Source organism: Peromyscus maniculatus, chromosome 5 (assembly GCF_049852395.1).
Source record: "Peromyscus maniculatus bairdii isolate BWxNUB_F1_BW_parent chromosome 5, HU_Pman_BW_mat_3.1, whole genome shotgun sequence".
Lineage (NCBI taxonomy): Eukaryota > Metazoa > Chordata > Mammalia > Rodentia > Cricetidae > Peromyscus > Peromyscus maniculatus.
The window spans coordinates 103,117,528-103,144,259 of NC_134856.1; the positions used below are offsets into that span (position 1 = coordinate 103,117,528).

Below are 26,732 nucleotides of genomic sequence, written 5' to 3' on the forward strand. Positions count from 1 at the left end.
ATTAAAAAAAATGACATCATGAAATTCGCAGACAAATGAATGGAACTAGAAAAAATCATGCTAAGTGACGCATACCAGGTCCACAAAGACAAATACGGTCAGTGCCTTGTTCAACCATCATCAGAGAAGCTTCCTCCTGTAGCAGATGGGAACAAATATAGAGACCCACAGCCAGACATTAAACAGAAAGTAGGAGACCTTGAAACACTCAGCCCTACCTAAATGGGATGTCTATATCAAATTCCTCCCTTCAGAGTTCAGGGAACCCTGTGGAAGAAGAGATGGAAAGAAGGAAGAGCCAGAGGGGATTGAGGACACCAAAAAAAAAAAAAAAAAAAAAAAAAAAAAAAAAAAAAAAAAAGGCCCTTTAAATCAACATATGAACTCACAGAGACTGCGGCAGCATGCACAGGGCCTGCATGGGTCTGCACCAGGTCCTCTGCACTTATATTATGCCTTCCAGTTTAGTGTTTTTATTGAATTCCTGAGCATGTGAATGAGTAGGGCTCTGACTCTCATACCGTCTCTTGGACTCTTTTTCTTCTGTTGATCTGACTTGTCCACTTTCTATGTGATAGTCTTTGTTTGATCTTATATTTTATTTTGTTACTTTTGAAAAACAATGCATGAATGAATTAATGAATGTAAACCTAGTCACTAGAGTAAAGGTTAACAATGGTACTGTCATTTCTAACTGCTGGGAGAGGGAAAATTGGTTTTCTCTAATAGAGTGAGACTGAACATATCAACCACTCCAGAGCAGATCTCATGTTCAGAAGTAGTTGACCAACAAATAATGGACTCCACAGTTTTTGTGAGTGTACTTTTATTTTGTTGTCATTTGTGGGTTTTGTTGTGGTGGCTGTTTGTTAGTTGGTTCTCTTTTGGGTGATGTATTTTGTTTTCTAGGATTTGGGAGCTTTCTTGTTGTACTGGGTTTTTGGTTTGTTTTTGAGGAAGAACTTAAGGGAAGGGAAGAATATAATCAAAATATATATTTTAAAACTGCTTTAAACAATGAAATTATTAAAAATAAATAAATAAAAGGCAAAGAACCTAACAAATGAGAAAAAAGAATACATGAAGAAATTTCCACATACTATAAATAAAACCATAAAAAAAAGAAAAGGGTTGAAATGGAGACAGATTATCTTAGGTATTTTAATAAATATTGGTATCAGCTTTCTACAAGCTGATAAAAAGTAAACATTATTACATTCTAAGATGCCTCAATGGGTTGAAATCATAAAATACACTGCTGGGTGGTGGTAGCGCATGCTTTCAATCCCAGCACTCGGGAGTCAGAGCAAAGCAGATCTCTGTGAGTTCCAGGCCAGCCAGGTGTACGGAGCAGGATCCAAAATAGACACCAAAACTACACAGAGAAATGCTGTCTCGAAAAAGCCGAAAAATAAATGAATAAATAAAATAAAATATAACTTATATGCATGGTTACTGTGTGTAAATGATCGGTGTATTATTGTATATCTTAAGCTCACTTAATCCTTAAACTAAAACTTTAAGGTATTTCCTTTCACAATCCAGATATTAAGATAAAGCATAGGTAATTAGGCAATTGTCTTAAGCATATGAAACGGATCATGAGAACCATAAGGACTTCAAGCCCAAAACTCTTGCCCAATAATTAATCCATCTAAGCACTACATTGTAAAATGCCCACTTTCATCCAAAGGAAAATAGTGAAAGTTGTTTTCTTGCTCAGTGACAAGAAGCCATTCACATGTGATCATGTATCATGTGGCAAATAATTTGTGTCATTTTATTAAAGTGATTCTTGGTGACATGGAATTATAATTCATGGAAGATAATACAGCTGATGATTACCAATTACCTCATCAAAGTCTTTAGAGTCCTTACTGGTCCAGGACCTTGTGTTTAAATAAGCATCCTATGAGACAAAAAAAAAAAAAAAAGCTAGCAGTAATGGGCACTGACTTATTTAATCATGCCTCAGGATCACCAAGACAACTGAACAAAAATATAAATATGATCAAACTGAACTTACTGCTTGAGGCTTTGGAGCACACATCCTCTCTTTCAGGGGTAACTGTTCTCAGTTTGGGCATCTGAGGCAACAACTGAGTCATAAAATGTAGCTTGAATTGGAAATGCAGTACCTTATTTAATTTAATCTGCTCATAGCAAACTTATTCCTGTCATCAGTGTGTGGTGTCATGGTAAGGTCATTTTATACAGCTGATTTTTTGCCATAACCTTAGTTTTCAAAATATACACAAAGAGAACACATTTGATTTGTAATGCATTCATAGCCTAGAAAAGTAATTCTAAAAATACATCCTTTATTCCTCTGTCCTTCAGTTTCCCTGCATGCTAGGCAAGTTTCCACTTCTTAAAGCAGTCTTAATGAAATGTCAAGGTGATTCTGCCAGTGTTTCACTGTCTGGTCTCTCCACAGCACCTCAGGGAAGTCAACTGAAGGCTGGTGTTCTGGGCTTCCAGGCAATACTGGTGGATTTTGCTCAGTGTTTGTTCTGGATTATCTGGTTGGTATTCACATTTCTCTACTATCAAGACATGTTTCCATGTTCATATGGAGGTAAAGGAAGCAGGGAGAGCCCATGACAGCTGCAGCCCTGGGCTGGAGTCACCTGTGGAGAGTCTCTGAGGCAGTCCCATGAGGAAGAGCTTCCTCACAGAGATGCTACCTGCAGATGCTGAGACAGCTGCAGCCTTGCAGAAGGACACTGAAGCCTTGCTTCCAACATCCTGGACCCCGGCAATGGAGAGGTAAGACATCAGGGGCCTTCTCCAGCACAGTAATGTTAATCTCTATATTAGTACTGGAAAATAGTTTTCCTTAATTGCCACAAACATGTGAGAAGTAAAAGAAAAGAATTTCAATTGACACAGGAGACTATTCAGGCTTCTGCCCAGAAGTGTGAGAACAAATACTTTAAATCTCTACAAAGAAATTATTCCTTTTTGTCCATATTATACAGGAGAAAATGAATTTATTCATTATTAGAAGACGAGAACACAAAGCTGTATCTTAATTGTTTTTATTTCATACATTTTGACACCACAGAAACGTAAACAAGTAATATAGATGTAATTAAAAATGAAGAACTGAAATTTTTTGTTCTTAAAAAAATTGTAGTTAGACAAGATTCAGACTTCTTTTAATCCATTTGTAAGTCTCATGATATGAAATACTAAAATGAATTTGATGGCTTTTTTGTATATTTTACAGGGCAAAGGATTTTTATTCTTTCCCAAATTAATCTCTGAGCTATAGTGATAGTGAAATGTATTAAAGAAATGACAGCATGTGATTGACTTCAGTTTTTAAAGAATTTTCATTATTTGTGACAAGTGTGCCTGTCAAATCCAATGTGCACAGACTACTCGTTCCTCTGCGGAGACGTTTTGTACTGCACCACTTCTCAGGTGATCGTTTTTCTTTCCATCCAGAATGATCAAAAGCAGAACTCAGGCTCAGTTAACTGTGAAAAGCTAGTGCTAAAAAAAAAAATCATGAAATGACTCTCTCAAAATAACTGCTTCAAGCACCATAACCAATTAGTCCAGTGAATGTGCGTACTTTTGAATCGGGGCTACAATTTAAAGTAATTTCCTCATAATCATCATGGAAAATATTTGAAAGGTCATAGCTAACAAAACACAGAACTTTTATATCGTATCTATGCAGAGGGGCAGACAAGGATGCACTGGAAGCACCAGTTTAAGACTTAGCCAGAACTATTTTGACAATATTGTATACATCACATGCTGAAGGTCCAGCATATGCCTGTGAAGCCATCACCACAGCCTTTGTTGCGATCTTACCCATCACCTGTAGAAGCTCCTTTCTGCCTTCTCTGTGTATCACTATCGGATGTGTGATCTGCTTTATCACAGGGTGTCAATACAGTACAGTAGGGTGCAGCCTTGTTATTTTTCTTCAGATGACAAGTTATCTTTGTAACACTGGACAATAGATGCTGCTCAGTAGCTCACTTGACATAAGTGTTGGCAGTTCTCAGATGCTCATGGGTGTCTGAGGAAATCTGTGTCACAGTACTGTTGAATTGTGCTGAATTCATTAGTACTGCAAGTAGGGACTAATGTTATAAATTATGTTCAGCAAGCTGAATAAGTGTTGTATAGATAAAATTATTTTCTCATTGATTACTACTTACTATCACCTCACTTGAGTAATGTCACAAATAGAAGCTTAAATTTTAATGGAAAACTATAATAACTGTATATGATTTTCTACTGATATTTAGAGTGTGCTTTTTTTTTTTTTCAATAGAATCTTCTCTCATACAGTACATCCCAATCACAGTTCTCCCCTCTCCACTCATACTACAGTGTGTTTTTATTTGTTAAAATTCACAGATAAATATATTGGGGGCATGTAGTAATATAGTGGATAGAGAAAAGAACCTTGGGGATAAAGTCTGCTTTCTTGGAATTTTACCAGTATTTGGGACAATACTAAACAATCCTAATACACATTTTCATGATTATATGAATTCTGGTGGCCCTGCATTAGTCTAAGCCACTTACAAATTTTGTTCATTTGATTTTTTGCCCCAACAGTAGATGTTTCTATTGTTGACACACACACACAAAAAAAAAAAATATGGACAACTGAACTCAGCAGTTTTCTTAAATTTTTCTGGCATCACATAGTAAATGATAGGGGGAGATAAGATGTAAATGAAAGATTGATTTTTAAGAGTGAAAATTGGCTTTATTATGATTAGGAGAGAAGAAATTGTGACAGGAAGAGCATTCTACTCTTTGAACTATTGTCTAGAGGTGGGCAGCCTCCTTACAGCTTCACAGCTCCGTTAAAATTGTATTTCCAGTTCTGTATACAATCGGGCTGTGAGAACAATATTCATAAAGAATTGTGAGTCTAGTACAGTTCTTCAAGAAGTAGCTTCTCCCCTACCCTATAGGATAGGAGGAGATGTGTCAATATATAACAAGAAAGTAGATTCAACACGCCAGGACAAAGGGCACAGATATGGATGGTTAGAGCTTGACATTCAGAGAACAATTTGTTTCTAATTCTACTTAGAAGTTCATGCAACTGTACTACAAATTCACACCAAGAGGAGAGCCAGAGAAGTCACTGATGGCAGGGCCATAAAGTACCCGTGAACCAGAGCAAGTAATCCATGCTCAGCAGAATCAAGCAAAGCTTCAGCCCCACAACCTCCAGAACATGCTGGATATATAATCTCACAAGGGAGAAAACACTTTCCTTTAGAAACTGCAGCTGTCAAAAGCTCGCCTTCCCTGGCTTGTCCCCAGGTAGGATTTTGTGCAATTTGCATGTGTCACCCAATCAATGTCTTTCTTGTGGACTTCAAACTCTTGAACGCAAATTCTTTACCTCTGTGTCATATTGGCTCTTTGTAAGAGTTCCGTATACATGAATAATCTAAGAAGAATGCATGTATGTGCCTGTTTCCCATGCCAAGAATTAACAGGTAAATTTAAAAAACAATAAAAATTTAAAAAAAAAAAGAGGAAGCAGGGTTTTAGATAGAAATGACATTTGAAATGTTTGAAAAAAGAAAAAAAACACTGAATGTGCAAAATGATATGTAAGGTAGGAATAACAATGCTTACACAGGTAACAAAGCATGCAGGTGCATGAAGGCAGTCTTCTAAAATCAGTCGATACATATTAAGCACATGGATGACCAGACCTTAATGAACCTCGAAATTGTGTAAAGGAGTAAGACAAGAATCAAGATAAGGTATCATAATGGTTTAGATTAGGATGATAGTGACTGAAATTTTTTTAAGTGAGAGATACAATATACATATATTTTGTATTCAAATATATCAGACTTAGTTAGAAGAAAGGCTAAGTATATAAAAAAGATAAAGGGGCTGGGGAAAACTTCTAGAATACTTAGATAAAAACTAGAGGACCAAAGCTCTCTTAGAAATAGAAAAAGAAGAATGAAGAACATTTGTGCTTTTAATCTGACATTAACAAAATAGCTAAATTTATACACGACTTCACTGACCAGGCAAAAGTGTATCTTCACTGAGCTCGAACTACCTTTATAAGAAACCAAAGGGTCATGTTATTTTTACAACGCTGTCTTTTCCAGATTTTCAGATATATATGTGAATAATTCACACCTTGAGATAAGAGTAAATGCTTCAGGGTCATCTAGATAAAAAGAAAATCTAATATTTTTTTCTCATTTGCCATCAAAGGATTCTCAACAGGTACAAGACAAGTTGAATATAATAGGCAACATGTATGCATTAATTCTTTTCATTATTAACCTAATTTTTCCCTGCAGCTCATTCTGTATTCTACCAGTTACTTTCATAGTCTACATTAACAAATTATTTCTTGTTCTCCTTGTCACACTACTCACTACCTCCCCTCTACCTCCCTCTCCTAATCTTATGACTATAGAATATAAACACTGAAAGACTATGGACCCAAGAAATTACAGTGCTCTGCATGTTTTTATCCTGCTTGGCTTCTCTGACCACCCTCAACTGGAAATGATCCTCTCTGGAGTTGTCACCTTCTTTTACGTCATTACCTTAGTGGGTAACACAGCTATCATTTTTGCATCCCTCCTGGATCCCCATCTCCACACACCAATGTACTTTTTCCTCAGGAATTTATCTTTTCTGGATTTGTGTTTCACAACAAGCATTGTCCCTCAGATGCTGGTTAACTTGTGGGGACCCGATAAGACCATCAGCTCTGTGGGTTGTATTGTTCAGCTTTATGTGTATATGTGGCTAGGTTCCATTGAGTGTCTTCTCCTGGCTGTCATGTCCTATGATCGTTTCACAGCTATCTGTAAGCCACTGCACTATTTTATAATCATGAATCCACGTCTGTGTATCAAGATGATTGTCATGGTCTGGAGTATTAGTTTGGCCAACTCAGTAGTATTATGCACACTCACTGTGAATTTGCCTAGATGTGGACGCAACATTCTGGATCACTTCTTGTGTGAGTTGCCAGCCATGGTTAAGATAGCTTGTGTAGACACCACAGCAGTTGAAATGTCTGTTTTTGCTCTGGGCATTGTTATTGTCCTTACGCCTCTTATCCTTATTCTGATTTCCTATGGCTACATAGCCAAAACTGTGCTCAACATGAAGTCAAGGGCAGGCCAAAAAAAAGCAATGAATACCTGTGGGTCTCATCTCACTGTAGTCTCCATATTCTATGGAACTATTATCTACATGTACTTACAACCAGGTAACAGGGCCTCCAAGGACCAGGGCAAGTTCCTCACTCTCTTTTACACCATCATCACTCCAAGTCTCAACCCCCTCATTTACACCCTAAGGAACAGAGACATGAAAGATGCACTGAGAAAACTTGTGAGGTTTTACCACAAATTGCAGAAATAAGGAGGAACTAGAAGTCATAGAAAAGTAAAGCAATGAAGTAACATCTCTAATTTATATTCAAATAAGGAATGATCTTTAGATCATGGAGATCAATGGTTGAAGTAATTCTTACAAACAGAGTTGTATGGATGCAAACAACTTGAGGACCATCGTGCAGATCTTCAGGTTTCTAATCATTGGCTTGTTCTCAGGGAATACATGTCACTAAGCATCTCTGCTAAATGTAACACAAAGGGACTCTAAATGTAAACTTGAATGCATTTTAACTTATTTGGCAGCCCCATGGAAACTGCTTTGTCTCATTCTATATTTTCTATGTTAATGCCCACATATTCTAAAACATCGACCCAAATTATTTCATGCCCATTGCATTTTGTATATTAAATAACCATACACAAATAATTTGTAGTGTTTATTTGTCTGTCTGTCTGTCTATTTTTGAGTCAGGTTTTCATGAAACCAAGATTCTCTCAAACTTCTTATGTATCTGAGGATGACCATGAGCTTCCTGATCCTCCTGCCTCAACCTCCAAAATACTGGGATTATAGGCATGTGTCACCAAAACAAGTCCATGTTACAGCCATGTGCTAATACACCCAGTATGTATGGTACTCTGGATTGAATCCAAGGCTTCATACATGCTAGGTAAGCCCTCTACCAACAGCACTATATCCCCAGCCTTATAAATAAGTTTGTATATTAAATCCTTTTTAATCATCCAAACATTTATTCATATTTAGCTCAGATAATGCAATATGGTAGCAACCATCATAAAGGCTACCTAAAGAGTGACTTGTTTAGCCTTTGTTCAGTGATACTTGGTACTAACATCTTTTGCAATTGCCTTTTTTTTCTGAAATACGCAAATGAAAGCACACAGATTAAAGTGTTTTAAAAGTGACCAACAGAGGGCTGTAGAGATGTCTCAGTGGTTAAGAGCATTTGTGGGCCTTACAGAGAACCTGAGTTTGATTTCCAGCCCCCACATGGCAGCCCACAAATGTCTCTATCTCTAGTTCCAGGGGAATCTGGCATCCTCTTCTGTCCCCCAAGGACATCAAGCACACATGTGGTGCACAGCCATCGATTCAAGCAAAACACCAATAACTAAAATAAATTTAAAGGTGACAACACAATCTTGCTTATTTCTCAATTATTCATAAAAAAAAATTCCATGGTTATCTCAACTTTAATGAAAAGGGAATATGATGAGTTTGATACCCGTTATAATTTTGATATATGCTATGGAATTTGTGAGACTGTTAAGAGGTATTGTAATGTTTCCACGTGAAGGAATTTCATAAGTTAAATGAAGTTTTTATTTCTATATATCATGATATTTAGCTCTTACCAAAAAATAGTATTTTATTCAAACTTTCATATTTTCTATTATCTGATATCCTTCTCCAAAAGATCTCTTTTTGATAATTTCAATAAATCAGCCAGGCAGTGGTGACACACACCTTTAACCCCAGCACTTGGAAGACAGAGTCAGGTAGATATCTGTGTTAGTGGCCAGCTTGAAATACAGAATGTGTCAGGACAGCCAGGGCTACACAGAGAAACCCTGTCTCAGAAAAATATATATAGATAGATAATTTCAATAGATCAAGATAGAATTCACAGAATACCTTGACAAAATCTAAAAATGTCATGATATCTTTTTTCCTCTGTTGCTTCATAATTCATGAGATGTGAAAAAAGAAGTCATTGGAAGCTTACTTACTTAGCCAAGCAGATGACACTATAACATCACATAAAATACTTTTAATGCAGAATAGGATATTGTCAATTTTTTTGTCTTTCTCCTCATCTCTGTTCTAACGTTATATTCAAAACAGCTCACCATCCTACAACAAAGTCTGCAAATTTGTGGCATGAATACCACCCTACTCATTATTCTGTTTTGTGAGTTGTTTTTTAATCTTTGTAACATTTGTGACTAGTGAAGTTCAATTTTATAGTAATCACTTCCTAGTTTCAATAAACTCAATATGTAAACCATACAGTAGTTCTAGACCTCCAGGAGAGCGTTACACTGTCTACCTAAAATTGTTTGTCTGTGCATGTCCAATTTTCATTTCCCTTTGGTTTGTTTTTTCTGCATTTATACTAGAAATTAAATTAAACCTCAAATACTTTTGTTTATCTGAATTTAGATATTTAAATCATTGCAGAAAATATATATGCTGAATTATAGTTAAAATATTGAACTTCTAGGAGATAATCAATGCCTTTGTGAGCTGATCAGTCTGATCTGACATGAATAACCTATGACAGGAGATGTAAATGACAATAAATAATAATAATAATTAAATTGAATTATCACTTTAATAAATCGCTTTTTTTTGTAGATTTTTTGTGGGCTTTGTTTGGTTTGGTTTTTTGAGACAGAGTTTCTCTGAGTAGCCCTGGCTATCATGGAACTCACTCTGTAGACCAGGCTAGCCTCAAACTCACAAAAATCCACCTGCCTCTGCCTCCCAAATGCTGGGATTAATGGTGTGTGCCACCGCCACCCAGCAATAAATTGCTTTTTTGAAGAAGGAATCAGGTCAATATTCACGAGACTGTCCACACTGGAAAAAGCTCCACACAAGAGGATCAATACTTTTAAAAGCATATACAATATGAAGAAAGGACAGAGAACACAAACACTAGACTAGAAATCAGACCAGATTTGAATCTCACATTTTCCTTGATTAAAAACAAATCTCAGCTACAGTACACATCTGTCATACCAGCACTCAGAAGGCTGAGGCAGGAAAATTGTAAGTTCCAGAAACACTAGTTCCATTCAACACTTTTCAACACTTGCTGCTGTCCTTGGTGGATGTCTTATGGTCTGGCATCTCCAGAATATTGAACTCACCACTAAAACTGCAGTGCATCTTCACCAATGGCCTTTTCTGGACTCTCTTCAGGGAGTCTGACACTGGCACATGGTGCCAAGCCTCAACTTCTCCCCATGACCTCTTTATTCCTGGGGCATCTACTTCAACCGAGACCGCATATTCAACAATGTCCTCTCCTAACCTCTTATAGTACCAAGCCTTAGCTGCTCTCCATGACCACTTCATACCTTCAAAACCAGTGCCATCTTGAAGATTCCTACCAATTATCAAGTTTGACTGCTGGCATAGGATGCAGCCTCTGCCTCCTGAACAGCTTCCATGTACTGACCTGAGGACACATGTCTCAGAAAATTTCACCTCAATGATACTGGTGTCTTCTTAATTACTGGTAATTTATCAGCTCTAGCTACCCAGCAACGATTATACCAACAAACCAAAGGTTTCACTTTATTGGTTCTGGTCTCTTGTTAATCCCAGTTGAGTCTTTGCCCGCAGCTGACCAAAGCAACAGATTGTTAACTGAAAATATTGAACATATGGCCACAGTAGAGTCATTGCTTCCTCTGAAACCTCACAAACCAGGCATTTCAACAGTCTTATCTTCCAACCTCCCATAGAACAGCCCAATGAAATCTGAGCACTAAACGGCTTTTCTAGCCCAAATTTCAAATGCTACCATAATCCTCCAAAAAATTACATGATCATGTCTTTCACACCAAAACCCCATGATTGGGTACCAAAATCTGTTAGGGTTTCTATTGGTATGATAAAACAGCATGACCAGAAAGCAACTCGGTGAGGAAAGTGTTTATTTTTGCCTTGCACTTCCACATCAGAGCTCATCATCAAAGGAAGTCAAGGTAGGGACTCGGGCCTGGAACCTGGAGGCCAGAATTAAGGAGAGGCTGTAGAGGAATGCTGCTTACTGGCTTGCTCCTGCCTTCTTCAGTTTGCTTTTTTACACTATCCAGAACGGCCTGTCCAGTGATGACGACACTACCCACAGTGAGCAGGGTCCTCCCACACCAATCATCAACCAAGAAAATGCACTACAGACTTGCCAACTAGTCAGTGTTATGGGTGCATTTTCTCAATTAAGATTTCTTCTTCCTAAAAGCCCCTAGCTTGTGTCAAGTTGGCATAAAAAAAAATTTCTTTTAGGGTCTCCAACTTAATGGAGCACAGGATTTAAATTGTTCCTTTATAATATTCTGAATTTCTTTGGTGTCTGTTGTACTGTTTCCTTGTTCACTTCTGATTCTGTTCATTCGGATGCCCCCTCTTTCTTTGTTTTTGTTAGTTGGGCCAAGATTTTGTTTATCTTCTCAAAGAGCCAGCTCTTAGATTTGTTGATTCTTCGTATTGTTTTCTTTGTTTCCATTTCATTTATTTCTGCTCTGATTTTTATTATTTCTTGCCACCTACTAGATTTGGTTGGGCTTGTTATTATTTTTTCCAAATTCTTAAATTAAATCATTAATTAGTTTATCTATGCTCTTTCTGATTTTTTTAATGTAGGTACTTAGAACTATGAATTTCCTTGATTTGAGTTTACTCCAGACATTTGGTTGTGTTGTATTTTCATTTTTGTTTAGTTTCAGAAAAATTTGTTTTCTTTCTTAGTTTTATCTTTGACCCATTCATCATTTAGTAATGAGTTGTTTAATTTTCAGAAGTTTGGGAACTTATTAAAGGGGTTTTTTGGGTTTTTTGCTATTTTTAAGTTTTATTGCACTGTGATCAAATAGGATACCTGGAGTTATTTCAATTTTTCTGAATTTATTTATTTTTTAAAGATTTATTTATTCATTATGTATACAGTGGTCTGCCTGCATGACAGAAGATGGCACCAGATCTCATCATCGTTGGTTATGAGCCACCATGTGGTTGCTGGAAATTGAACTCAGGACCTCTGGAAGAGCAACCAGTGCTCTTAACCTCTGAGCCATCTCTCCAGCCCTTTTCTGAATTTATTATGGTGTGTGTGTGTGTGTGTGTGTGTGTGTGTGTGTGTGTGTGTGTGTGTTGGTCTTTAGGTGGAATATTCTGAATATGTCTGCTAAATTCTTTCAATATATGATATCATTTGATTCTGATGTTTCTCTGTTTATTTTTTGTCTAAATGACCTGTATACTGGGGAGAGTGGGGTACTGAAATCACCTACTACTAATGGATTGCTGTTAATCTGTGTCTTTAATTCCAGTAGTATGCTTTTTAATGAAATTGGGTGCACCAGAGTTCAGTGCATATACATTTAAGATGGTAATGTTTTTGTTTTGTTTTTTTTTTGTTTTTTTTGTTTTTTTTTTTGGTTTTTTGAGACAGGGTTTCTCTGTGTAGCTTTGCACCTTTCCTGGAACTCACTTGGTAGCCCAGGCTGGCCTCGAACTCACAGAGATCCGCCTGGCTCTGCCTCCCGAGTGCTGGGATTAAAGGCATGCGCCACCACCGCCCAGTTGGTAATCTCTTTTTTGGTTGATTGTTCCCTTGAATAGAATGAAATGTCCTTTATCTCTTCTAATTTGTTTTAGTTTGAAGTCTACTTTGTAAGATATTAGGATATTAATGTCTGCTGGCTTCCTGGTTCCCTTTGACTGAAGTATTAGTGAAGACATGATTCTATCTTTAAAGCTAAGGTAAATTTCTTGTAGAAAATAGAAGTCTAGATTTTGTTTCTTAAATCTATTCAGCCAGCCTGTTTCTTTTGATTGAGAATTAAGGCCATTAAGATTTAAAGTTAGTTTTGAAAAGTGTGTGTTATTTGCACTCATTTTGTTGCAGACTTTTGTTTGTGTTCTTAGTCATACTTCGTGTTTTAGGAATTAATGCTTTGCTTGTTTTCTTTCTACAGCCTCTTGGCTATACTTATTCATCTCTTCAATTATAAGTATTGTTCCCAGTATTCTCTTTAGAGTCAGTTTGATGGATATGAATATTATTAGCCTGCTTGGATTTTGGAAAGTTTTTCTTTCTCCTTCAAATATGACAGATAGTTTTGCTGGGTACAATAGTCTAGGTCAATGGCTACGATCTTCCAGAACTTGGAATGCATTTCTACAGGCTCTTCTGGCTTTCACATTTTCCACTGAGAAATCATCTGTTATTTTGATGGGTTTTCATTTATATATGACTGATGTTTTTTTCTCTTTCAGCTTTTAATACTCTTTTTTTCATATTTACTGTTTTAACTATGATAAGCTATAAAAGTTTCTTGTCTTGTCTATTTGGTGTTCTGTGTGCTTTTTGTATTTATATTGCTGTCTTAGATTGACAAAGTTTTCTCCTGTGATTTTGTTGAAGTTCTGAAGGTCTATGGAATCTTCTCCCTCATCTATGACTATAAATCAAAGATTTGGTCTTTTCATGGTGTTCCACGGTTTCTGCAGGTTACTTCCTCTTTTTTTAAATGATTCATACTCTTTTCTGTTCTAGATGCTCTATTTTATCTCCAAGTCCTAATATTCCTTTACTAAATCCATTCTACTTGTACAGTTTTCTCTTCAGTTGTCTATCAGTTGGGTTATTGAGTTTTTCATTCCCATCTTTATTTGGGGTTGAATTTTCCTCAATATCTCTACCTCTGTATTGAAATCTATTTTCAAATCCTGGATTGTCTTCAGCCTTATGTTTGTGTTTTCTTGGGCATTAATCAGGTGTTTACTCTCTTTAAGTTTTTTTCTCTTTACATTCACTAAGCTATTCAAGTTTTCTTTAAACTCCTTGAATTTTGTTTTTCAAAATAGGGTCTCACTATGTAGCTTTGGCTGTACTGGAACTTACTATGTGAGCCAAGCTTGTCTCAAACTCATAGAGTAACACTGTCTCTGCCTCCAAGTACTGGTATTAAAGTCATGTACCACCCCACCCTGGCCTTTGAATTCTTTGATGAAGTGTATGGTGCTTCTTTTAAATTCTGTGTCCTGGAGTTCATCTAGGCAATTCTCAATGGAGAACATTTCTAAAGAACTGGTGGATTTGGGAGTTGGAAAAATGTTATCTTGATATTTCATATTATTTGCATTTTTGCCACGGATCCTAGAGACAAATATTTCTTTTAGTTCAGTGCCTGATATAGATACAACAGGCTAAGTCAGAGCACAGGACATGTGATGGGGTTGAGCCTGAATGTTATATATGTCATGGATCTGATAAATTCAGGTGAACACCAGAGCCTGCACTGACACACAGGGTAAGTGTCCTAGGCCAAGCCTCAAGGGTGAATGTGGTGTGGGCCCGACTGACTGGATTATGCAGAGGCACTGGATGTTAGACAAGATCTAGACCAGAGGGTTGAGAGTGGTATGCAGAGGGGAAGATCGGAATCAGGAAGATTCACCAACCTGTGCCATGGAACAAACGGTGCAGGACCCAGCTGCACAGAGAGCCACTGTTTTTCCTTTCCAGTGAATCTTGCCTCTCATTTCTCCCTGCCCCTTTTAAAAGTGGGTTTGGAAGACACACCCTAGAAAGGTCAAGTTTGTCTCAGAAGTGGTTAGAACTGTGTTTAGGATAGGCATTGTCACCCTAGAAACACTTTTAAATGAAGCGACTGACACCAGAAAGCAAAGATTCTAAGACATTCCAAGAAGGCAAGAGAGGCTAATGGGGTCGGGAGAGTAAAACTTGTCCTGCAACCTGTCATGCCCAGGGGAGCAGAGCTCCACCTTGATTTCACTGTCCATGGCTCACTCACAAGGCTCATTGGCCTTACTGCCTCAGAGATAATCATTTTGTAGCTATTGAGAGGTTCAGGGAATGCACCTGTTTTGGAGGAACCTGCAGCGTCCTGAATGGGCAGAGACTGTCAAGAACGAGCCTTCTACAAGAAACCAGTGAGCAGAGCAAGTCCACTTGACTGCTTTTTGCAGTAGTGGTCCAAGAAGTAAAAAAATCAACATCCTCTGGAAATCTCAAGAAGAGGAAAAGTTATTATAGCTTCAACAAAACTCAGTTCTGCCAGAGTTATTGGATTATTGCAACTCTCTGATGAAAATGCATGCTTTTCAGACTGGAAATCCTGAAAACCAGGGCCAGCCAAGACCCTCCCTGGCAGGAAGAAATTTATTCTGGAGTCACGTGCTACACCCTTTGGCTCTTGGACTACTGAAATAAAGGAATCCAAGAAGTTGGGATTTTTCCAAGAATCAATATATTGAGCAAAGGAAAAGGCTGAAGCCTATGCCAACCAGAGAAGGAGTTTGTTTCCTGCAGAGAGATTTCACAAAGTTCTGACAACTTGTCACCAACCTCCTGGGAGAAGGAAGCAGTGGCAATCATGTTGGGTAGTGCCATACCCTGACCAGGCCTACTTTAGTTATGCATGCCATTTGCCCACTATTTAAAACTAGACCCCACCCTAGTGACAGAAAGATGGGCATGGGTGGTTGTCATTTGGCCTCTTTGTCCATTTTCTAATGTGGCCACATTGAATCTCTTTTACCTGCTTTGCACCACTGTTTCTTTTTTATCTTTCATGTAATACATCTCAAGTGCAGTTTCCCCTTCGCCCTCTCCTCCCAGTGCCCACCTCCCCTCTTTCCCATATCCACTCCTCCTCCCTTTCCCTTCAGAAAACAGCAGGCCTCCCAGGACTATCAACAGAACTTGTCATAATAAACGAAATAAGACTAGGCACAAACCCTCATATCAGGGCTGGATGAGGCAACCCAGTAGGAGGGAAAGGGTCCTAGGAGCAGGCAAAAGAGTCAGAGACCCATGTAGGCTCCATGATTGCTGCTTCAGACTCTGTGGCTTTACTTCAGATCGTATAAATCTTTTGCCTTTCACTACTATTTCTTTAATTGACTAATTAATGGTCTGTGGCTGAGCCAGTGCCCAGGCTCTTATCCTAACAGCTCTGAAAGCAGCCACTCAGACCAAACTGCGCCTTGGAGATTCAAAAGCCAAGAATAGGGACAGAAGATGACAACGTCCTTACAAGGACATCTATAAATCAGGCAGAGACCTGATGCCATTGGTTCTCATGGGGTACACTATTGATTGAGGTCCTGGACTACAGCCAAAGTGCCACCTTAGTGGCACCATAGTGCTGGTAAGAACAAAAGTCAACAATGGGCTTTGTCTTAGCGTGCAAACTGACATGAACTTATTTTAGAGTTTAAAACTTGGAGAATTTTCAAGAAGAGGAGCCTAAAATACAGAGCCTAGATAGTTCTATTGCAGAGATTCTCAACCTTCCTAATGCTGCAACTCTTTAATACAGCTCCTCATGTTGTGGTGACCCCACACACACACACCATAAAATTATTCCATTGTTACTTCATAACTGTAATTTTGCTACTTTTATGAGTCATAACGTAAATATCTGACATGGGTCTTACAAAGTGATTGAGACCCACAGGTTGAGAACCACTGTTCTGTTGGTCCTATAAGCATGGGATGATGGATTAGTAGAATAATAACTGAAGGAGACCCTGGACTAGACACAAACCACATCCAAACACCTCTCACAGAGAGATCCTTTATTAAGCAGGGAAGAAAATTTAAATGTAACTGCTTTCTGACTCAGGAAGAAAAACAGCAGCAAATGACCTTGAAGGTACCATTTTTAGGAGAAGGAGGAGAGGTCTGTGTTAGAGTGGGCTAGGATGCAGTGGTAAAGGAGACAGGGGGTGAGAGAGAAGACTAGGGGACAAGGAAAGGGGCAGGGGTATTTGTCCTGGGGAGACAAGGGACTGCCTCTGGACAGAGAGGAGACAGATGTGGCACATAGGCAAATGGGGGCTTATAAAGGTAAAGAGGGACATCCTGTGCTAGGATGAAGTGTTTTTTAATTATGCATGTTAATTAGGTGAGCCAAAGGGGGCTTCTGATTGCTGGACCTTGGTAGTCAGCCTCAGGAGGAGGAAATGGCCAAATAAGGGAACAGACCTTGGTGGCTACCTTTAGGAATTAAACCTAGTGTTCTTTTAGGAAGTCAGAGGGAATGGGGGAAAAGGGTGAGGCCTGTCAGAGCCATGCTTGAGTGGGCTGGTGTCCCTTCAGCAGCAACAATAAAAATGGATGTATTTGTGCCATCTTGGAATAGCCCAGTTAACACACAAGAACATAAAACATAATTTTTGGTTTTCATGTGGTCACTGTGTCTACTTAAACTTGTATGAAAGGGTTAAAAGCTTTAATATTTGTTGATGGCAATCTCCTCCTGCTACTCCTTGTTCCTGGCTCTATCTATCTGTGTGTGTGTGTGTGTGTGTGTGTGTGTGTGTGTGTGTGTGTGTGTGTGTGTGTGTGTGTCTGACTCTTTATCTCTCTGTGTGTGTCCTCTCTCTATGTCTCTGTTCTCTCTCTCTCTCTCTCTCTCTCTCTCTCTCTCTCTCTCTCTCTCTCTCTCTCTCTGTGTGTGTGTGTGTGTGTGTGTGTGTGTCCTCTCTCTGTCTCTCTGTCTCTCTCTCTCTCTCTCTCTCTCTCTCTCTCTCTGTCTCTCTCTCTCTCCCTCTCTCTCTCTCTGTCTCTCTCTCTCCCCTCTCTCTCCCCCTCTCTCCCTCTCTCTCTCTCTGTCTCTCTGTCTCTCTGTCTCTCTGTCTCTCTCTCCTCCACATCTCTTCATAATAAATATCTGACAAAGGCAGCTTGAGAAGCAAGCAAGGTTTGCTTTGACCCCCAGTCTCCACACTTACACTTCATCACAGTAGGAACTGGAGGCAGCTGACCACACTGTATCCATCGTCCTGAACTTAAACACGGTGAACGTTAACATTGTGCCTAAGAAATTCTAGCTACTAAGTGAATGCCAGATAGATGGTCTTGAATGGACTGATTAAGCTGCCGGTGACAAAGGCCGTTGTTCCTTTAGCTCGCCACACTCTGGCTGAATTTTTTTCTCCATTGACCTCACACTTTGGCAGAATGTTTGTCTATTCCCAGAATTCTCTTCACTGCACTCTTTACATCTTTGTTTCTTAAGGTGTAGATCAAAGGGTTAAGGCTAGGAGTGACAATAGTGTAAAAAAGAGTGAAAAACTGTCCTTCCTCATGGGATATGGTATTCTGTGGCTTCATGTACATATAAATGAGTGTTCCATAAAACAGGGTTACTACCGTGAGGTGGGAACCACATGTATTAAGGACCTTTTTCCACCTTGTTGCTGACTTGATCTTCATCACTGCCTGAGTAATGACTCCATAGGAGATGAGGATTAGTGATAGAGGTACTAGAAGAAATATAACTCCAAGAGTAAACACAACAATCTCGATTACTCTGGAGTAGACACAAGCCATCTTGATCAACGCTGGCATTTCACAGAAAAAATTATCCACTTCCCGGTGCCCACACCTTGGCAACTTCAAAGTCAAGGAACAGAGAATTAAGGCACTGCCGAGACCACCCATCCAGGCTGACAGCACCATCTTCTGGCAAAGAACAGGGTGCATTATTACTGTGTAGTGAAGAGGTTGACAAACAGCAGCATAGCGATCATAGGCCATTACAGCCAAGAGGAGACATTCTGTGGCTCCCAGGTCCAGAGCAAAGAAGAACTGGAGCACACACCCTCCATAGGTGATAGACTTCTTTGGACCCCATAGATTTACCAGCATCTGTGGGACAATGCTAGTAGTGTAACATAGGTCTACAAAAGACAAATTAGATAAGAAGAAATACATGGGAGTATGGAGCTGAGAGTCCAGATAGGACACTAGAATGATGGTTGTGTTTCCTACCAGAGTCACAATATAGAAGATGAAGACAATGACAGAGATGGCGTGCTCCAGTTGTGGTCGACTGGAAAATCCCAGAAGGATGAAGTCTGCCCCAGAGCTTCTGTTTATTTCCATCACTCCTTAGGAAAGGCTAAGAGACAATACTATGGTAACCAAAAATAATTTCAGCCTTGGGTGAAATGGAAAGTCACTGACTTTTCTCACAAAGTATCTAAAATTCATCCATCTGCATGCATCTTCTTATTGTAGCATATTTAAAATATTTGTCAATGACCAGTCCATACTTATTTATATCCAGCTGATTCTACAATGTGCTGAACTCAGTCCCTGTGCATTAGAAATCATTGAAAAGCATGAATATGCAGTATCACCTCATCCATGGTTCTGTGTGTTTTGATTGTGTGTCAAAGCCATAATAATTATAAGAGTCATATTATATACCACATATGTGTGTATATGCGTGTGTGTGTGTGTGTGTGTGTGTGTGTGTGTGTGTGTGTGTGTGTGACTCAGGGCTTTGCAGTGTCACTTGTGCTGGCCTTGAACCACCATACCCTGCTGGAATGGAAAAGATCTTGAAATTTTCCCCTGGAATTACAACATTTATCACTTGATAAACCTTTTCTTTATCAAAGGAGCTAAACTTCAAGCAAAAAGTTTTTAACTTTTTATGTGCTCCACCACTTGATAGTATAATCCTTTCTCTCGTGTTCATTTACAAATGCCTACATCCCAGCTATTATAATTATCATAACCATACCACCAACAACACCTATTCCCTCTCTTCTGAGTTTTTCTCTATTCAATATTGTGAGCATTTTGCTTTCTGTATCAACTTTGCTGTTCATAGCTACACTTTTTTGTTGTTGTCATTGATGATATATCTTTGTTTCTAAAGAAATAACCTTTCTAATTATTAACCTTTTTGTGATTTGTGCCACTTTGAATACCTTAAAAATGCCTGTTAGATATTCTGCTCAACTTTATGGATTTATTTCAGGGTTAAACATTGACCCAGTTCCAGAATCTTTTGACCATTACAGACATATAGCAACAGCCGCTGTCAGGTTCGGGTCCCTCACCCACTCCACAGAAGCCTGGCAAACGGTTCAGTAAGAGACAGTTCATACAGCAAGCAGTAGAGTGCCCATCCTCATCAAATTCAATAGCAAGTAGGTTTTCCGGTTACTGTGGAGCCTGTTAAGAAAAACCATCACCTGGTTACCTCTGAAAGAGAATAGATAGGGAATAAAACTTTCATCAACCTTGCTATTTCTGCATCATGTGACATATCTGTGCATAACATGCAATGTTTAATCATTCAGTATATTTTTTGTCAGTGAGCTTTGAACCATGAAATTCAGACCTAGAACTTCTTATATTTATAGCGTTCCTATAGGCATGAAAATAAAGAAAGCGCCTCATTTTCACTATAACAAGGTGATGATAAATTACCTCAAGTAAATCATTGTGGTATAAACCTTAGAGCATGAAAATGTTTTAATTATGAAAATGAGGGTTTTATTCACAAATTATGTGGAGTGACAATGTAGTTTTTCCTAGTCTACAATGTAAATTTAGCTGAATATCAAGCTTTTATATTAGTAGGATGTTTTTATATAAGTGGGAAGTCAAGCATAGCGCTTAGATGAACTATTTTCTTTTTCTTTTTTTTTGGGGGGGGGGCTACTTTTTGAGACAGAGTCTCTTATAGCCCAAGCTGACCTTAAATCTGCTGTATAGCAGAAGATAGTCTTGAATTCAGGATCCCTCTGCCTTTACTTCCCAAGTGCTGGGCTTGCCAGCATGTGCTACCACCCTTGATGAATCCCAAGCAATGTACGTGGTATTAAATCCCAGTCATAAACTGTACATAAGCTGTACTCTTGGGCAGTAATTTAACCTAACTGAATGCTAAGCTCTTCATATGTGAAGTGACTATAATAGTATTCCCTTCTTCACTGGGAGGTTAGGAACATTAATACTCATGAAAGTTCTAGAACCTGAGCTTGTATTTAATTTTAAAAAGACAGACTACCCACACTTCAAACAAGCACTCTTCTCCCTGACCCCTTCACCTTTTGTGATACTCGTTTTACATGATGGTTTAGAGCTAAACTCAAATTTCTTGTTTTTTTTAACCTGACTTCTAAGATGTACAAATGTACTTCTGTGCACAAAAATATGCACAAGCGTAGTATAATACATATCCTGTGCAGAGAAACCATAGGATCAGGAGATGACTTCAGCTCCTGAAATACTGTGGTTATAAGTTACCTGCGTTCATTGGATTTCTTAAAGTTGAGGATGTTCAGAATTAAAAAGTCATGATTTCTAAAGTAGAAACAAACCTCAGAAGCTCTGGCTCCATCCCTCTGCAGCACAGACATTCTTTCCAGAGAACATTCAGCAACTCGCATTATGTAAGCTCGGTGGCAGGGAAATTGGCTTTGCCTTTAAGTGTGCCTCTTTCGCTGAACACAAAAATCTCCTGTTTGGTGACACCTAAGCACAGGCTCTTTGTTTTAATTCCAAAAGAAACACCAAAAGTAGTCTATCCACCATGGCCTCACATCTAGCATGGTTTAGTTAATAAATAAGACAGATGCAATATCAAAATAAGGAAGATGCTGAGTAGATAACCAGTCTAGCAACTAGGACCCAGTCAAAAATAGTACAACTACCCCAGAAGCCTTCTTTCTACCTCATTCTTCATAACTCTTCCTGAACCATCCACTACTGGTGATTCTTCCCTTTCATTTTATTAGGTTGAGGATGTAAATGTAAGTATATATTGGATCATTTAGCTTCTCAAAAATTGGAGGTCCTAGCCAGGCGTTGGTGGCGAACTTCTTTAATCCCAGCACTCAGGAGGCAGAGGCAGGTGGATTTCTGTGAATCCGAGACCAGCCTGGTCTACAGAGTGAGATCCAGGACAGACACCAAAGCTACACAGAGAAACCCTGTCTCGAAAAACAGAAAGGAAGAAAGAAAGAGAGAGAGAGAGAGAGAGAGAGAGAGAGAGAGAGAGAGAGAGAGAGAGAGAAAGAGAGAGAGAGAGAGAGAGAAAGAAAGAAAGAAAGAAAGAAAGAAAGAAAGAAAGAAAGAAAGAAAGAAAGAAAGAAAGAAAGAAAGAAAGAAAGAAAGAAAAAAAAGGAAAATTGGAGGTCCAGTAAGATAGCTCAGCAGTTAAATGGCCCTTATAGTGGGAGCCTGAAGAGCTGAGCTCCATGTCAGAAGGAGACAAGTAACTCCCAGCAGTTGTTCCTTGGCCAATATGTGCATCACACAGACACACAGACAGACAGACAGACAGACAGACACACACACACACAGAGACACACACAGACACACACACACAGACACACACACACAAACACACACACACAAACACACACACACACACTGAATAGATAGATGATAGATAGATAGATAGATGATAGATAGATAGATAGATAGATAGATAGATAGATAGATAGATAGATAGATAGATAGATAGATAGATAGATAGATGAGAGATCATTAAATATGTCTTAAGTTTCTTTTAACTTTAGAAGTTATTATCAAATAAACTCTTAGATTTCTTTTGCAGGAAGAGTGCTGTGTCAGATGTTCCTTGTGCTGCCTGACCTTGAATTTTCAAGTTTGTTTTGTTGCTGTCTGGTGGCCACCATGGTTCATCCATGCTCAAGTCCATGAATCAACAGTGACAGAACACCATAGAAGAGCAACACTATGGAAGAGAACTGGGAGCACCTGTGATCCCCATACCTTTCCAAAACATACATCAGTATTTTCAGATGCAAATCTTACTAGCTCGTAATAAAGTGTGGATCACTTAAGACCCTGGGCATTCTTATTAGAAATGCCACAGCAGAAATGCTCTTTGTAATTTCATGTTGTGACCTAAGCATAGCATCCTTTGTGTTTTAACCACTCTATTTATCAGAGTAAGCCTTTGACCTCAAATATGGGCTGTTATTTAGCTTTAATATGAAAGGGAGTATGACATTAAAATTGAGGCTTTGGCTACTATACCCGAAGGCACAGGCGGTAAAAAGTGGCATGCTACATTTAAAACAAAGCTGGTTTGTCATTGGCATATTTCAGTTTCTAATAATGTAACATTATTCCATTTGCTAAGTTCAGTAATTTTTAAGATAAATGAACTAAGTATATCTGGGCATAGTTTGATATGTATTATGATCTGGTGAGAAAACAGAAACAAAATTTTGCAATTGTCTTAATACTTTAAAACATGTTCACTTATTAATAATAAACTAAGATGTATGTTGCTGTCATCCACAGTCCAAACAGAAAAGTATCAGGTCAAAAGAGTTAAGATCAGAGCTTCAGGAAACCTGTGTGTCTTCCGGCACCAGTCTCTGCCTCTTCTCTACTGTGTGAACTTTATCAGGCTAATCATCGGCTTTTGTAGCTCTTGGTTTCTTCACCTACTGGTATTCAAATGGCACCTGCTTTGTTCAATGCTTGGAGGAGGCTCAAAGGACAGAATAAATCTAGAATACTTAGGATGGAGCTTGATGCCTGAAAACCACTCAGAAACTTCAAAATATACAAACTGTCGATTTTGAATTTTAGTCCTCCCTCCTAAGAGGTCTCCAAAGTGTCCATATGACATATATAGTCTACACCTTTCAGAATTCTGGTTTTTTTTTGTTCGACTGAGGCCTACACTGTCTATGACCTGGTTCTGGGTCTTCTGTTGGATGCAGGAGACGATACTCACCAGAGGACAGGATGATGAGAATATGTTTCCAGGCAGGAAGTTGTCATGCTTTTCTCTAGTCCGACTGTACCCATGTTCTCACTAGGATGATCTCTCCTTTCACTAATAATGCAGAGAAAGTTCTTGTGCAAAAAAATGTGAAAGTGCCAAAAATAAAATTGGGTGAACTACCAGCTTTCTTTATATCCATCCCACAAACCTGTTCATACTTAAAAGCAACAGTTGGGCTAAGATTTAATAGCAATAGTATCTTTTTAATTTGGATGTTGGATCAAAATTAGATCTGAAAGCAATGGAAAAATCAGTAAATCAGTTTTGGCTAATCACATCTTGGTTCAATATTTGAAATTGTTTATTGCATTCTCTTATCCATAATCACACCTTGCATTTTGCATGAGAGCACTGTGTTATTTGCCTTGTATTCCAAGGCTACTTAATAATAGTGACAAAGTACTTGTGCACAACTCTAAAGGCTACTGTGTTGGTGTGGTTTAGACCCAAAGGGATTAGTGTTGCCCAGAGGTGATTAAGGAAATCTGTAACTATAGCCAGAATCCTATCCAAATAACAATTTTATGAAGGGCTCCCTTAAGACAATGGTTTTATCTCTTCCTTTTGCTTTAGATTTTTTATTAATAAAGTTAAATTTTATTAATTAATTTGATATAGTAAATTTATATTTATATAACATATATAGCACTTTAAATTATATAATTTTATTATAATAAATGTTATTAACTAAAAGAAATTAATTTTATAAATTTAAATACTTAATATTATATTAAGTTTATATTGAAAATTAGAAGTATGACATTATCTATAAAAATTAACAGATTATTTAAAACATTTTTTGATCAATGAATATCAGATTGAAGAATTTATTATCGAAGTGTTGCATCTACAGAACAGAAAATAGTTGATCTCTTAACATATTTATGAAGTAATCATAATTGTTAGTGAATGAATTACCTCGTTCTTATTTCATTGTCAATGAATTAAAATAACAGCTGAAAATTCTTAAAGCTATCCCCAATTTGAGGACTGGAAATTTAACAACAGCTCAGAGCCTCCTGCTTTACCACTCTTCCCTTATTCCTATCTGACTCGTAGGGAATCAGAGTGATGAATCATGTTCATTACACACTAGTTTTAAAAAGTAAAATGCAACTTACCCTACATTTGTATGGGAGTGCTTAAATAACATGTGTCCTAAAGTTTACTTGCTTTTAATTTAAGCAAAGAACATATGCCATTCTGGGGGATTTTCTTCTTTCACTTAACATTTTTTTGTACGATTTATTCAATACATTCTGTCTAGCTGTGGTTCACAGCCCATTGTATAAGCTTGCTATTATTATAGATTCCAATGCTGACAGACATTCACACACATTATAGTTTTCAACTTATGTGGATGGTTCCATAATGAATGATTACATACAGCTCTCATTGAACATGCAGTCAAGAAAGTCTGTGTGTGTGTGTGTGTGTGTGTGTGTGTGTGTGTGTGTGTGTGTGTGTGTCTAATATAGGAATTGTTGGTTTATAGAACATGTTAGGAGTAACCTTTACAAGCCATTTCTCCCCAAGGAATTATATCAGTTTGTCCTACACTTACTACCTATGGAGTATTCTATTGATCTACACACTCTACAGCACATGGCATTATAGACTTTTAAATTATTGCCAGTTGAAACGGTGTAAATGATATCTACCCATATCCTTGTAGCGTTGTGAGATTCTGACCAAAAGAGTCATGACACAGGGTTTCTCCAGAAAAAAGCATTAATGTGCATTCACAGATTTGAGCAACCTCTTGTTCATAAAGAACCCAAATGACAAAAACAGTTTAACAAAGGGGGCAGTGACTGTGGTCTTTATTACAGTAGTAAAACACTAAGACAGGGCATCTCTGACTCTCCTGACAACTTGAGATAAGATTTCTCAAACCTGGCCCTGGGGTTTTTGCTAGTCTATGGCTCTTAAAGTGTTGTTATCCCAAGAGGTGTAATATGTAGTTTAAACTATACATAGAGTATATATAAAGTGGTATAGTTTAAACTCTACATGTACATATATGTGTATGTGCATTATACATGATTTAAAGTAAATATAAAACGATAACTCCTTATTTATTTACCAGTGTTGTTTATCCCTCGTTCTACCCTCTCATTCTGTATTGCTCTCCGTCCTCCCATCCGATTAACTCCCCATTTTCCCATTTCTCTCTCATAGCACCTGTGCCATTCCATTCCTCACTCTAAATCTCCTGCTTCCCACCTCCAGTCCCTTCTTATTTCCCTTGTTTCTGTGGGTAATAGGGGTTATACACATCTATACACTTGGAACTAAGAGCCACAAAGGATAGATAACATGCAACATTTGTTTCTCTGGGTCTGGGTTACTTAATTCAATATAAAATACTCTAGTTCCATTTATTTATCTGCACACCTCATGATTTCACTTTTCTTTACAATAGAGTAGGATTCCATTGTTTATATTTGCCACAGTTTATTGCCCATTCATCAGTGGAAGCACATTTAGGTTGTTTCCATTTCTTAGTTACTGAGTAGCAATGAACATGGCTGAGCAAGTATCTGCAGAGTGGGATGTCCAATCCTTTGGGAATATGCCCAGGAGTGGCACAGCTATGTCTTATGGTAGATACATGTTTAGCTTTTTGAGAATTTCCATGCTGAGTTCAAAAGTAGCTATATCAGTTTGCAATCTAACCAAAAATAGACAAGACTTTCCCTACAACCTCACCAGCATTTGTGTTATCTTGATATACTTATTCTAATGGGGATGCAATGAGATGTATTCCTCTAATTGCTAAAGGAGTTGGAACTTTCTAAGGTATTTCCTAGCCATTTTTATCCCAACCCTTAACTGGGTTGTTTGTTTTCTTGGTTCTGTTTTTTTTTTTTTTCTTTTGAGATGTTTTATATGTTTTAGATACTAATATTTTCTCAGATGTTGTCTTAATTACATTTCTATTGCTGGGACAAAACACCATGACCAAGGCAACTTTTAAAGAAAGCA

At 38.1% G+C, this 26,732-nt stretch overlaps 2 protein-coding genes and 1 long non-coding RNA gene across 7 annotated transcripts; 2 read left to right on the forward strand and 1 right to left on the reverse strand.

The window, feature by feature from the left end:
• The first annotated feature begins 2,031 nt into the window (after nt 1-2,031).
• Nucleotides 2,032-9,791, forward strand: LOC102914065 (olfactory receptor 2W1). 3 transcript variants are annotated; one of them, XM_042278752.2, is made up of 4 exons: nt 2,032-2,198; nt 2,438-2,769; nt 5,075-5,310; nt 6,443-9,538. In XM_042278752.2, exon 4 carries the CDS (start codon nt 6,463-6,465, stop codon nt 7,402-7,404), a length of 942 nt encoding a protein of 313 aa, XP_042134686.2. In that variant the 5' UTR covers nt 2,032-2,198; nt 2,438-2,769; nt 5,075-5,310; nt 6,443-6,462; the 3' UTR covers nt 7,405-9,538. The 3 variants fall into 3 exon arrangements, 2 of the variants coding, with proteins under 2 accessions (XP_042134686.2, XP_076429092.1); XR_013051505.1 differs by lacking the exon at nt 6,443-9,538 and having other exon boundaries at nt 3,233-5,659; XM_076572977.1 differs by lacking the exon at nt 5,075-5,310 and having other exon boundaries at nt 6,443-9,791.
• LOC102913744 (putative olfactory receptor 2W6) lies at nt 3,026-19,057 on the reverse strand. Its single transcript, XM_006988893.3, has 2 exons — nt 17,902-19,057; nt 3,026-4,090 (listed from the first exon to the last, which is right to left on the reverse strand). The coding sequence occupies exon 1, from the start codon at nt 19,055-19,057 to the stop codon at nt 18,116-18,118; it is 942 nt and encodes a 313-aa protein (XP_006988955.1). The 3' UTR covers nt 3,026-4,090; nt 17,902-18,115.
• Nucleotides 16,615-22,785, forward strand: LOC143273410 (uncharacterized). Of its 3 annotated transcripts, none has more exons than XR_013051508.1 (3): nt 16,615-16,820; nt 18,947-19,091; nt 22,536-22,785. It is a non-coding gene; the product is annotated as an uncharacterized LOC143273410 (long non-coding RNA). The 3 variants fall into 3 exon arrangements; XR_013051506.1 differs by lacking the exon at nt 22,536-22,785 and adding an exon at nt 19,944-20,238; XR_013051507.1 differs by lacking the exon at nt 22,536-22,785 and having other exon boundaries at nt 18,947-19,318.
• Nucleotides 22,786-26,732: the final 3,947 nt, after the last annotated feature.